Raw genomic sequence first — 13866 nt, forward strand, 5'->3', positions numbered from 1 at the left:
AAATCCAGAAAATTATTTTACAGAGGTCCATGCAAAAAGTTTTGAGGTTGGGATTCCCGATGTCTCGGTTTTCGCACCAAAGAGCATCGTTTTGCGTGAAAACGCAACATCTAGGTAAATTCAGTATTTTTCCTTGGAAGTTCATAGCATATTATGAATTTTTGTGAAATTAGATTTGAGAAAATAGTCCCGAGATATTATTGGAATTTTTGGAGAGGAAAAATGAAAGAAAATTAAGGAAAAATGAAATAAATGGAATATTGAGATATTTAGTAATTAAATGTCATTTTTGTGATTGAGGTAATCGAGATGATGTGATTGGTGCAACTTTTGAGAGTTGGCACAAAAATTGAGATGTGGCACGCATATCGAGGCAATGCGCGCTTTTCAAGAAAATGCAAGTTTATCTCAAAAGGTGAGTTGTTCTATCCTAAGTATGATTTTGTGAGTGATTTTATACTAAACATGGTTTTGTGAGTTTTTCTATCCTACATGATGTGATTGTTTATTATGCATGATATTTATGAAAGATATGATTCATTTTGTCATATTGATGGAAAGTCGTGATAATTGCATGGCACGATATTATTGTCACGTTGATATTTGTGCATGGGAATGGAATGTCGCCCCCAGAGTGTAGCCGTAATTCTCTAAGGGCGTTGAGGGAATAACGTTAGGCTTATCCTACAGAGGTTCGGGATTTGCCTAGGATTCCTAGCCGGGCTTGCGGGCCAGGGAAGTTACACTAAGGGCAAATGTTGTTTATATTATCGCATCATGCATTCATATATATGTTTTGGACCCTCACTAGAAGTTTCATCTTCTAATGGGTTATGCCCCTGAAACATTCCACGTTCTAGTTTTAGACTTGCAGTTAGGGCAGGGAGCAGGTTGAGATATGACGGCACGTGATGGCGTGGCCGATGATTCAGCAAGCTATCTCGGAGATGTTTTAGCTGATGCTTTATTGATGATTAGCCTTGTTAGAATATTATGGATTCTTCTTGTATTAAGGCTGTTAAAGATATGATGTAATATATGGTACGAATTCTTTATGATATAATATAAGTGAATTGATTATGTACCATATCAGGTTTCGATTATCGCTTCCGCATTTTTAATGATTTGCTGGGGGTTTTGTTCGGGACTCGGTACTTAAGGATTAAGTTATGTACCGGGAAAGAAAGAAAAAAAAATAAATTACGTATATTTTGGGCCCTAGCATAGTGACACGCTCGGTAAGGGAAAAGCGGGGTGTTACATCAATAGCCCACTTGAGTAGGCGGCCAGATGAATTAGGCTTCTATAAGATCTGCTTCAGTGGATGTTTCGTCAGCACGCTAATCTGATAAGCTTGGAAATAGGGGCGTAGCTTTCGGGATGCGATCACCAGGGAAAAAACGAGCTTCTCCATGGGGGAGTACCTTGTTTCGGCGTCGAGTAGTCTGTGGCTTACATAGTATACTGGGTATTGGACCCGGTCTTCTTCTCGTACCAGTGCGATGCTAACTGCATATTCAGACACCCCCAGGTAGACAATCAATTCCTCCCCTTCCTTTGGCTTTGACATGAGAGGAGCCCGCCCCATATATTCCTTCAATAGCTGGAAAGCAGTTTCGCACTCTTCTGTCCATTCAAAGCTATTTGCTTTCTTCAAAACTTTGAAAAATGGGATGAACTTATCAGATGATTTGGAGACGAACTTGCTGAGGGCGGTGACCTGTCCATTTAGGCTTTGTACTTCCTTAGTCTTGGTGGGTGATCGCATGTCAAGTAGAGCTCGAATTTTCTAGGGGTTGGCATTGATCCCCTTTCCGTTTACCATGAACCCCCAAAACTTTCCAAAAGCCACACCGAATGAGCATTTGAGTGGATTTAACTTCATCTGGTACTTCCTGAGAACCTGGAATGCTTCTACTAGGTCGCTGACGTGGTTAGCGACTTGTCTGGATTTCACCAGTATGTCATCAACGTATACCTCCATGGTTTTCCCGATCAGATCTTCGAACATCATGTTGACTAGTCGTTGGTATGTCGCTCCTGCAATCCTTAGTCCGAAGGGCATTACCTTGTAGCAGTATAATCCCCGATCCGTCATAAAGGAGGTGTGCGCTTCCTCATCGGGGTTCATAGGGATCTGATTGTACCCCGAATAGGCCTCCATGAAGCTCAGAAGCTAGTGGCCAGCCGTTGCATCTACGAGCTGGTCAATTCTTGGCAAAGGGAAGCTGTCTTTTGGGCAAGCTTTGTTTAGGTCCGTGAAGTCGATACAAGTCCTCCACTTCCCATTCTTCTTCTTTACCAGGACCGGGTTCGCCACCCAAGTCGGGTATTGGGCCTCCCTGATAAATTCGCTGGCCAAGAGCTTGTCTACTTCTTCTTTCAATGCCGCATACCGCTCAGCCATCATTGGCCTCATCTTCTGATGAACTGGCTTATAGTTGGGGTTGACATTGAGCCGATGTTGCATTATCCTTGGCTTTATTCCCATCATATCTCCGTGGTTCCATGCGAAAACATCCAGATTTGCTTTAAGGAATTTAGTCAGTTAAGATTTTATTTCGAGGGAGAGACCTTTGCCCACCTGGAGGCGTCTTTCAACATCGAGGCTACTGATTACAACATCTTCCAGTTCGTCCGCCGGGCTGGTTGCTCGGTCGCAATCCATGTCGTGTGGGTTCAGGTCGTGGCTGACTCCCCGGTTATTTGTGACTCGGACCTCCCCTCCGGAAACCATATTTACCTTTTTTCCTTTGAGCCCTATTTTCAATGCTTCCTTATAACAGCGTCTTGCCGAATGCTGCTCACCCTTCACACAATCGGTTCCTTTCGGGGTAAAAAATTTGATGGCCAAGGCCTTGGTTGAGACAACTAGGTCAAGGTCGTTCATGGCAGGTCTCCCCATGACGACGTTATAAGCAAAAGGACCATTGATGATGAGGAAGTTCGCCATCACTGTGGCCTGGAGGTCTGATTCTCCGACCGATAGCAGGAGCCTTATACGTCATTTCGGGATTACTGCATCGCCAGTGAACCTATATAACGGCTTTGGAGAGGATATCAGCTGGTCTGGCCCTAGTCCTATCTGATCAAAACATCCCCTATACATGATGTTCACTGAGCTACCCGTGTCCACCATGATTCTCCGCACCTCCATATTGCCAATCCGAGCTCGGATCACGAGGGCGTCATTGTGCGGCTAGTGCACGTCTCTGGAATCATTCTTGGTGAAAGAGACATCGTCTGAAGCTATTTTGGCTTTTTTGGAAGGTCTTTCTTGGCTACCATCCCCGGTGAGCAGAAGGTGGCCAGTTTCTTGAATGTACCATTCGTGCCATCTGTAAGAAGTCCCTGCAATATGAGGCCCTCCATGAATAGTAAAGATGGTTTTCACCGTGGGTGTTTGGTCCAGCTCGGGAGCTTGGTGAGGACTTTGTTGGGCTGGCTGTTTGGACTGTTGATCCCTAGGACGCACCACATAGTCACGTAGTCGACCTCTCCTGATTAGTTCTTCAATTGCATCTTTCAACACCCAGCACTCGGAGGTGGTGTGGCCCACCTCATTGTGATAAGCACATAATTTGCTCTTGGTTCTATATTTGTCGGGAGTCTTTAAAGGGTTAGGCCTTCCAAAGTCTACCTTGTTACACTCTGTGGCGAAGATCATGTCCTGGGAGTCAGATAAGACACTATAACTTTCATACCAACCTTGGCGTGCTGGTCGTTTAGCTCCCTGCCCATATCTCGCCTTCTTGGCAGTCTAATCATTGGGGCTCCATCCCTAACCTTCCTTGCGAGAGTCTTCGCCACCTCTCTTCTTGCTTTGGCCGGTATGTTCTCCCTCATTTTTCTGGTCGCTCAGTTTTTTCATGCCAAAAGCTTCCTCCCACCGGACCTCTTTTGCAGCTAGCTCATAAGACTCGCCGAGGTCTCTTACTGGGGACTTGTAAATGCTTTCGTAGAGCTTCCCATCTTTATGAAGCCCAGCGGAGATCGCGGTCAGGATGCTTTCGTCGGAAGGGCTCTCCACATTGTTTACTTTGCGCCTGAACCTTTCTATGTAGTCCTTCAAAGATTCGTTAGATCGTTGGAAAACTGTAGCGAGGTGGCATGTTGGGGCGAGATGCCTTCGAAGCAACCTATATTGGTCTATGAATTTGTTCTGGCACTCTTCCAAACTGCAAATGCTGCGAGGGTGGAGCCTTCTTAGCCACGCCCAGGGTATGTCTCCCAAGGTCGCAGGGAAAGCTCGGCATTTTGCTAATGAACTGGAAGTTTGTAGGTCTATCTAGACATTGAATGCGTCCAGGTGGTCGTAAGGGTCGTTGTCCCCGTTGTACTGAGGGATACTGGGGACTTTGAATCTACGGGGGAGAGACTCTAGCTCGATTTCTTTGAAAAATGGGGTCCTCTCTTCGTGGCTTTCTCTCCGACCGTGTGCCCCATGTCTCACTTCTAACTGCTGGATTCTTAGCAGTAATTCCCCCACTATAGGGTCTTGATTCACAGACCGCCCGGTAGGGGGTTTTTTTCCCGTGCGGTGCCTTAGTCTGAGAGGCGGCGGTCCCGCGGGGGAGGTCGCCCCCTATTCTCATGATCTGGGGAGTAGCGGTGGCCAGCGTGACTAGTGTTAACCTCGACCAAGGAATCCCCACGTCGTGAATTCTCAAGTCGGCGACTTCTTCCATGAACGTTTTCACAACGATTTCTACAAGGGCTTGCACTGGTCCTCTGTTTGGCGATGTGCACCCTCGGCTCCTCATCGTGGTGCTACCGCTCTTCCGTCGCTCGAGAGTGTAGGTTGGAGGAGCGGACTGACCCAGCTCGTTGCGTGTCCCTTCTGACTTCTCTCCCTTCTGAAGGAGGTCTTCCTCCTAGAGGCCGAGAAGCACCCGCCTACGCCTATGTTGTTTGGGCTTGTGTTTGCACTAGCGTCTTAACTATGTCAGCGAGCTGCATGACAATGTTTTCCAATGTCTCTTGATGTTGCTGCCAAGTTTGCATTTCTTTTGCATCAGTGGTAAGAGCCATGGGCGGGTGGGAACACTGCGCGGGGACTCCACAAACAGTTTCAGCAAAAGGAGGCATGGAAGTGGACGCCACAACTCCCTCAGGCGCTCGCAGAATTTTTGGCAGACTGTCGATATGGTTCACAGGTCGGTCGGTTGTTGCTTCGGAACCTGTGGCGTTTCTTGTTTTCGGCATTACTGCCAACCAGAGCGGGCCCTCCTTCTAGCGTCAAAATGTCGATGTTCAAAATTGGTCGACGATGATTCGTTAGCCCGTTCTGGTGTGATGGATTCGAGAAATGAAGAACATGATGCTTGGTTCAACGCCTTGACCTGTCGGCCCTTCCCTGCAAGATACTCCGATGCCCAAGTCAGTGAGCGAGCAAGTAAAATGTGCAAAGTATTTGTTTGTAGATTAAGAAAAACATACCCCGCCTCTCAGAAGAGCTGGCTGATATATATCCTCGGACATGTCTCACTCCCTCCTCTATACGTATACAGATGATGGGATGGAATAGCCGGCATTGGTGGGACGGCGATGCAACAACAAGGTGCCGACAAGACCCTCATTAATAGCAGATCCCCCTCATTAATGTGGATGGGATCTGCCATTAATGAGTATGGGATCTGAGGTGAACACGGGGAAACCCAGGCGCGACTGTAATGATGTTGTTGCGAAGGGGCCAGTTTGGGACTGGCATGGGCCAGCTAAATGGGCCGAGAAAATAGGCTTGATCAGTCCTACTAGGGCGGCCTTTGGCCTAATGATATACCGTGACTTACATCCTTTCTGTTGCACAAGCTGATCGCCTGAGCCAACGGACCACAAGGATCACTGGGAGCTCGCTCGAAATGCAGCTAGGAGCTCGCCCGAATACGTTGATAAGTTAGAGGCATTACAACGAGCTCGCTTGGTCCTACTGCATGAGCCTGGGCTCCAACAACGCGCGAGCTCGCTTTGATGGGTGTAACTCGAGATCTTCTGGATTTCAAGCGGTTGGGTCGGCCCACCGAATTAAGTCCAGCCCACATGCAGTAGTGGAAAGTACTTGTAACAAAACTTAATTAATTACGTTCAGTTCGATTATTTTGATAAGAAAGAAGATAGAGTGTTTATATATAAGAATATTTTGATAAATTTTTGATATTTTAACAGATATTTGTTACGGATCTCGATTAATCGAGATCATATCGGTTAATTGATATATGTTAACAACTGATATCGATTAACCGACATCTATTAACAATCGATATCTATTAACCGACATCAATTAAACTGATATCGATTAAAATATCAAAATTTTGAATTTGAATTGAATTAACATTAATTAATTTGATTCATTTTTTTTTTTTTTTTTATCTTCAGTTCAATTTAATTTGAGTATTCTAAAAGTTTGAATTTTGCATTTGGTTCGAAAACTAATATTCTGTAAATAAGAATAGAAGGAAACAATAATCGTGAATGAAGTGGTTATTAAGGTATCATTTATTTAGAACAAACTCAGTTAATTACGTTCAATTCGATTATTTTGATAAGAAAAAAAACAGAAGATTTATATACAAGAATATTTTGATAATTTTTTGATATTTTAACAGATATTTATTACGAATCTCGATTAATCGATTCGTAAGACAATAAGACAATAAACTTAAGTAAATTTGGTTCAATTGGTTCCGTGATGTGATGTTGGGTTGGTTTGGTCAAAATGTCATTGTTTTGATAATTTTGATTCGTTTTGTTTTTTTTTTTTTTTTGGGTCAAATTAACATAATTAAATCAAATTATTAAAAAAAAAATAATCAAACGGAACTATTTTGCAAAATTAATCAATTGAAAATCGACACATTCGATTAATTTAATTTGGTGAGTTCAATTTAGGGTAATTCTATTTGCAACCATAGAATTTGCTCTTTGTAACCATTCTAACTAAAATATTTAATTTTACTATTTGCAGCCACACTTATTCCTTTTTGCAACCATTTACATGTCAAATATACCCTCCACACACTCAACCCTCAAAAACTACACCCACGCGCATCAAACCCTATTCTTCTCCTCCTCATTCTCCTTCTTCTTCTTCTTCTTCTTCTTCTTCGTCTTCTGTGACAGTGCCACCGACTTAGCCTCACCCACTTTGTTTGCCTCATCCAGCTTGTTGGAGTTCCCAAATCGCATAAATAGGTAAACATTTTGATTCATATTGTTTATTGTTAATTTTGATTCGGCAGACTTACGCGTTTGAAGGATAGGTTCCCCCAAACCTTGAGATTCGGGGGAACTCGAGAAAATTTTTCCGTTCGGGGGAAATTTTTTCCCCCGAACAGCGATGTTCGGGAGAAATCTTTCGCCCGAACATCGCTGTTCGGGAGAAAGATTTCTCTCGAACTTTTTCCCCCGAACAGCGATGTTCGGGGGAAAAAATTTTCCCCCCGAACATCGCTGTTTGGGGGAAAAATTTTTCCCCGAACAACGAGTTTCGGGGGGGGTGCGAGTTCCCCCGAGCCTATTGTTTGGGTAACCCCAACCCCTGAAACTTGCCTAATTAATTTTTTTAATTAATCTTGTGTTTTAGAAAAATATTAATAATTTGTGTGTTATATTGTATAGATATGGTACGCGGGAGAAGAAATGAAGAAGAACGAGCTCTTGCTTCTTCCTCTCGACAGCGTCCCACTGCATCGAGGAGAAGGAGACGAGTAGAGGGTACTAGTGAGCCACTAGATGTATCAGAACCAGTAGATCCATCTCTTTCAGAGCCACATGCCTCACCATCTATTGCCATTGCTGCTGATGCTACTGAGGCTAGTCAGCAAGAGCAACCATCCGATCACGATGATATTTCTGTTGGACCATTACCTGGAGGCCCCGAGGATCCATCCATTCTGAAAAGCTTTAAAAATCACGTTGCGTTTGCAATATGGTCAGGAGAGGTAAGTTATATTATTTTTTTGTTACACCCATGTTATTATTATAATTGAAATAATTAAGTATTTTTTTATTTTAACAGGAAAGAGGTGTATTAAAATGTAGAAGTCATGGATTAAAAATTCCCGAATGGCCATTAAATAATCAACGTGTTCGTGATATCGTTATGGCCTCTAGTTTATCACCTTTGATAGATTGCACGTATCGTTTTATAAATCCTACGATTGTGTCAGCATTTACAGAAAGATGGCAGCCAGAGACGAATACATTTCATTTATCATTTGGAGAGCTGAGTATAACATTATATGATGTGTCATCTATTTTGAAGATTCCAGTCACTGGAAGGCCCGTATCTATCCCTTATCATTTGAGTGGTAACGAAGCTCGTGATTTATTATCTAATTTACTTGGAATTTCAATAGATATAGCAGCCCAACAGATAGCAGAAAATAGAGGACCATTTGTAAAGTTAGATTGGTTAAGAAAAACATTCATGCATGTACCAGATTCAGTTTCCAACGAAGAAATCCAACATGTCAGTAGAGCATATCTGTTATTTTTATTAGGCTGTAGCTTATTTGTAGATAAGAGCGGTACATTAATTCCAGTGGCCTATTTGACATTGTTGGATGATTTGAGTATGAATGGTAGTTATGCATGGGGAGCTGCATGCCTAGCATATTTATATAGACAGCTTGGCATTGCGAGTAGACGAGAGGTGAAGAGCATCAGTGGATATCTTACTTTACTCGAGGTAATTATTTTAATTTCATAACTCTATGTACATATATTTAACATATATTAATAATTATTTATATGAAATTTACAAGGCATGGGTGTATGAACATTTTCAATTTAGTAGAAATAAATACAATTTGTTATATAGTGATGAACAACCACGTGCTCTTCGTTGGTTACCTGTTCGTGATAATGATACTTTACAATCTGTGAGGGAGCAGATTGATGATTTATCACCAGACGAGGTATTTTATTTTCGTGTTATGATTTTATAAATTAATTAATATATTCTAAAATTAATGTTTATATTAAAAAAAACACTTGCAGGTAATTTGGATGCCGTATTGGAGGGCTCGTGCATATCACCCATTACCAGAGATTACATTTTTCTCGGGTTGTTTGAAATGTGAAAGTATTATCGAACCATACCATCCTGAGAGGGTATTACGACAGTTTGGATATGTACAAACTATTCCTCCACCTCCATTATCACCTATTGAAGCTAAGCAGGGTGCAGGTACGGCATCATATCGAGTAATTTATGCATTTATTGACGATAGTTGGAATCGGTGGGATATTCATTTATTACCACCACATCGACGTGGTAGACCTTGTGAATTTCCGTGGCACTTTACATATGAATACTTACCGTGGTATGGATCTATTACTCATGCATTGATACAAAATCCTGAACGTAGATCAGGGTTCGATAGAGGTGGCCAAGATCTACTTAGTCTTGCTGAAGCAGTAAGATTTTAAGTTTATGTTTAAGTTATTATTGAATATAGTTTATTTAAATCAAAAACATTGATATTTTTTTTTTTTCCAGCGTAATGATGTTGCATTACGTGCTCTCAATATTACCATGTCAAGTGTTGAACCCGTATCCTCAGATGCATGGAGAGAGACGTGTATCCACGTAAACCGTATTTTATCAGCTTCTACAAGCTTCAATCCATCGCCCTCGTGTGATGCTGCCGGACCCTCCACATCTCGTACTTCTCAACCCCCCAATCAAGATGAGCAAGACTAATTCAAGCATGATGAGTATGTCTAATTCAAGCACGAGTAGGATGGAACATTGAATCAATTAATTATTTTTATTAGTATTTTTATTGGCTGTATTTCTAAAATGGATCAAGTTATTTAAGTGATTTGTAATAATATTTTATTGTTAGTTTTAATTTAATATAATTTTATTTAATTTTTCTTTCTCTTTTATATTTAACTAAACAAATTAAATTTTAAGTGGTTGAAGACAAAAAAACAAAAGAAAATATGAATTTTGATGTAACTTTTAAAAAATTTTAAGAAAACTCAAATTAAAACAACTAAAAAAAATTATAAATATAAATGTTGATTTAACTTTTAAAATTACTAAAATTAAAGGAACTAAACAAATTAAAAGTAAAGAAATATAAATTTAATATAATGTAACTTAAAAAATATAAATTTAATATACTTAAAAATGTTGTCAAGGAGGTATCGACGTGCAGCCTTCGGGAGTCACTCAAATTCCAGAATCTCTCTCTTCGGTGATTGGGGATGACCCCGAATCCTTAACTTCGAGATTTTCAAATACTTTTGAGTTTATGAGTTCGGTGATTGAGAATTTTCCCGAACCCTCGAGTTCGGAATTTACAAATCCTCCCGAATCTCTAGATTCGGTGATTGAGGATGACCCCAAACTTAGAGGTTCAGGAATGCTGCGGGTTCCCGAATCACATGATTCGGATATATCGACTCCCCCCGAATATTGAAGTTCGGGAGAGTTTTAATTTAATTTTCTGTTAAAATTAAAGCAATGGAAAAGAAATTAAAACAAAATGAATATAAATTTTGATGTAATTTCAAAAAAATTAAATAAACTAAATTAAAGCAACTGAAACATATCAATGGTACTTGCATACAAATAACAACTATAACTAATACAATTATAATTTTATAAAAATAAAACTTGATAAACAAATTACCACATAATTTTCTTATCAATCACTTAAATCAATAACATTACATTCATATTTTTGTCAACCATCACTTAAATCAATAACATTACATTCATATTTTTGTCAACCATCACTTAAATCAATAATATCTTTAGTTGCCACATTTTTGTCGATCATAGACAAAAATGCTTCAATTCTAGCTATATATGGTGTTTCCCATTCTCGTGCACTATCAGCTCGATATCTATGCCACTTGAGTGCAACAGGAGGTATTGGCGAGTTTGATTTAAGAAACACCTGAAAAATAATAATATGTATTATTAATAACAATCTAATAACTATATAATAATCCAAATACACAACATAATAACAAATAAGAATACCTGAGCAAAATGACAATCATTCATAAAACCAATACTAATAATTCTGTGTTGTAGTGATGGAGGAGGTACTGATCTCAGCGGAAGATAGGTAAGACATTGAAGTCTAGACAAATGGATCAAGACCACATTATACTTTGAAGCAATCAAATGTCCCATGTCAGGTAATGTCATCCAGTGCTGGGGAGGTGCAACAGACTCAAAGCAAGAGAGTGCATGTATTAACTCATCTACACACATATTAGATCCATATAATTGTGAATACTCAGCACGAAAAACATGTAACTCTTCAATCAGGTTAAGACGAATATCTCCCCAATTTTGCTCACTCATGCCAAGTAATGCCGCAATGGCACGAAACCCACAATGTCCATCAGAATCTACATTCACAATATTGTGTATGAAATATTGTACGTTTGGTGGAAAAGAATCATCATAACCTCGCAATCTATATTTCACATTCACACGAGATTTTGAATGCTTACATTCCTTCCCTATCTTACTTGAACTCTGTATTACTGGGGTTGTATTATCATGAGACGACTGTACTATTTCAAAATAAGATGGATCACGCTTGGTAGAACTATCAAAGTGATATTTTTTCTTTGAGGATGGCTTACCTTTTGTTTTAACTTTAACACTTGGTGCCATCAATGAAGTTGTAGCAGGATCAACTAATTCTCTCAACTTTTGTTTCAATACCAATTTACCTGCCTCTGATTCTAATTGAAACTTCTTATATATGGTATCTATCTCTGGCTCAATCATCAGTAGAGATGAGATATCTTCATCACAACTAGTCTGCATGAATGCACAACTGATAAGGGAATTGGTCGTCCTTGAATGATGAACTCTGCAATTTCATGTGCACAAGGCAAACCATGTGTACTTCTTATCACACATCCACATGAAATCTTATCCACCCCAATTTTCTGAGCTATCTGTGTTTCCTTTAACACCATATTCATTGCATTTCTAGAGATAATACCTCGTAGTTCTCTGAAAATTTCTGGTTTGAAATTATGTTGCACCAATGTTAAGCTCTTCTCAAACGATCCTTTGATCTCAGTATGCTGTAACTCAATAAGAGAGTTGATGATTGTCCATGATGACTCAAAATCACCTTGAGATGATCCAAGATGTCTTTTCAGCTTCGCATGCGCACTCTCAGCCCTTCAACAAAATCATATTGATATATCAGATATCGTAATTTTGGAGTATATTATAATATAAATAATAAGTAAAAATATATAAGATCTGAGTTTTATAAATAGTACCTGTTAGTAGTAACATTCCCAAAATGCATTATCTTATTTGTCCACGCTGCAACAAACTTTTCCTTATAATTATTCAACCATGCATTTCTCACATAATCAAGTGCATTGTCATATATATGATACTCAACTGTTAAGTCATGAAGCCGACGTTCATATTCATTCTCAGTTGAGGCAAACATAACAAGCTGCCAATCTAATATAAACTTCTCCCATGTCTCTTTTCTATCGAAGAACTTCTTACAATTAGCGAGTACATTTTTTGATATATGCCACCTACACAATAAAGTGGTAGCATTTGGAAACACTTTATGTATTGCATTTATCAATGCTAATTCTCTGTCCGTAACAACTACTCTCGGAAATATATTAGATCCCATCAAACTCTGTAATCTTTCCATTGCCCATGTATAGTTATCCTCGTATTCATGATCCATGAATGCAAATGCAACAGGAAAAGTCAATTCAGTGGATGTTACACCAACAATCTGAAGCAGTGGATATCTGTACCTATTAGTTTTGTATGTACAATCCATTATTAAAACATGGGGGAATACCTTTAATAACTCTATAGCCATCGGATGAGCCCAAAATAAATCTGTAATACAATCTGTTGATCTCTCACATCTATGCCATTCCACATAATTACATTCTCCTAATTTCTTCATCAACTGTTGCATTTGTGATCGACCACCTTTCTCTATAAGTCTATATCTTTGACGTGCATTATATATAGTTTTGATAGTAGTTGCGTTTCTATGGTCCTGTGCCTTTATAGCCATCAAAATATTTCTAGGCTTCACAAGATTATTAGACATTGTATTCAATATTTTTTTCTCTTCTTCTGTAAGCCGCCCTGCATATGAATGACCCTCAAGTTGAGTTGATGGTGCATGATTGTGAAATCCACATGTAATCTTCAACTTTCATTTTTCGTCTAAAACTTTGAGGCCAACTAATTGAAATGGACAATCACATTTCTTTGAACCCGTACACTTACGTTTTAATTCTTCCCCTGATTCTTCTCTCTTTTTTGATGGTCTATATTTTCCACCTCTTTCGCAAGCAAAACGAACTCTAAATGGCCTTCCGGGACCTTCACATTCAGAACCCTTTATCACGATAACAATTCCATTTTCTTTTCCAACTTGTCTAACCCATCCAATAAGTTCTTCTTTACTGCTAAACAACTGATAAAAAAATAGAATTCAAATATTGTTCAAATAATAATGAAATAAAAATTTAATAAAAATGTATAATACCTCATTGGTAGTAAATGGTTCAATAGTATCAAATGACTGTTGAAATGAAAAAAAATTATGTAAATAGAAAACATAAATAATTTAAAAACATTGTTCACATAATAACTAAATGAAAGTTTAATAATGTATGATACCTGATTGGTAACCGGTTCAACAGCTGACTGATGAAATATGAACAAAAAATAAAAATTATGTAAATAAAAAACATAAATAATTTAAAGTAATGAAATATCCGAATCATTAGATTCGGGGTTACTTTACTCCCCCGAACTGAAGGATTCGGGGCATCATCGAGTTCCCGAATCCTTCGTTTCGGATACTCAAGGAGTCC

At 39.4% G+C, this 13866-nt stretch overlaps 3 protein-coding genes across 3 annotated transcripts; all 3 read right to left on the reverse strand.

Annotated features, from left to right (window-relative positions):
* Positions 1 to 2176: 2176 nt before the first annotated feature.
* Positions 2177 to 2953, reverse strand: LOC127811137 (uncharacterized). The gene is made up of 2 exons (XM_052350848.1): positions 2575 to 2953; positions 2177 to 2529 (listed from the first exon to the last, which is right to left on the reverse strand). The coding sequence occupies exons 1-2, from the start codon at positions 2951 to 2953 to the stop codon at positions 2177 to 2179; spliced, it is 732 nt and encodes a 243-aa protein (XP_052206808.1).
* Positions 2954 to 10546: 7593 nt separating this feature from the next.
* Positions 10547 to 11767, reverse strand: LOC127811138 (uncharacterized). Its single transcript, XM_052350849.1, has 3 exons — positions 11003 to 11767; positions 10779 to 10916; positions 10547 to 10555 (listed from the first exon to the last, which is right to left on the reverse strand). The coding sequence occupies exons 1-3, from the start codon at positions 11765 to 11767 to the stop codon at positions 10547 to 10549; spliced, it is 912 nt and encodes a 303-aa protein (XP_052206809.1).
* LOC127812122 (protein FAR-RED IMPAIRED RESPONSE 1-like) lies at positions 11067 to 13167 on the reverse strand. Its single transcript, XM_052352450.1, has 2 exons — positions 12277 to 13167; positions 11067 to 12172 (listed from the first exon to the last, which is right to left on the reverse strand). The coding sequence occupies exons 1-2, from the start codon at positions 13089 to 13091 to the stop codon at positions 11767 to 11769; spliced, it is 1221 nt and encodes a 406-aa protein (XP_052208410.1). The 5' UTR covers positions 13092 to 13167; the 3' UTR covers positions 11067 to 11766.
* Positions 13168 to 13866: the final 699 nt, after the last annotated feature.

Source organism: Diospyros lotus, chromosome 10 (assembly GCF_014633365.1).
Source record: "Diospyros lotus cultivar Yz01 chromosome 10, ASM1463336v1, whole genome shotgun sequence".
NCBI lineage: Eukaryota > Viridiplantae > Streptophyta > Magnoliopsida > Ericales > Ebenaceae > Diospyros > Diospyros lotus.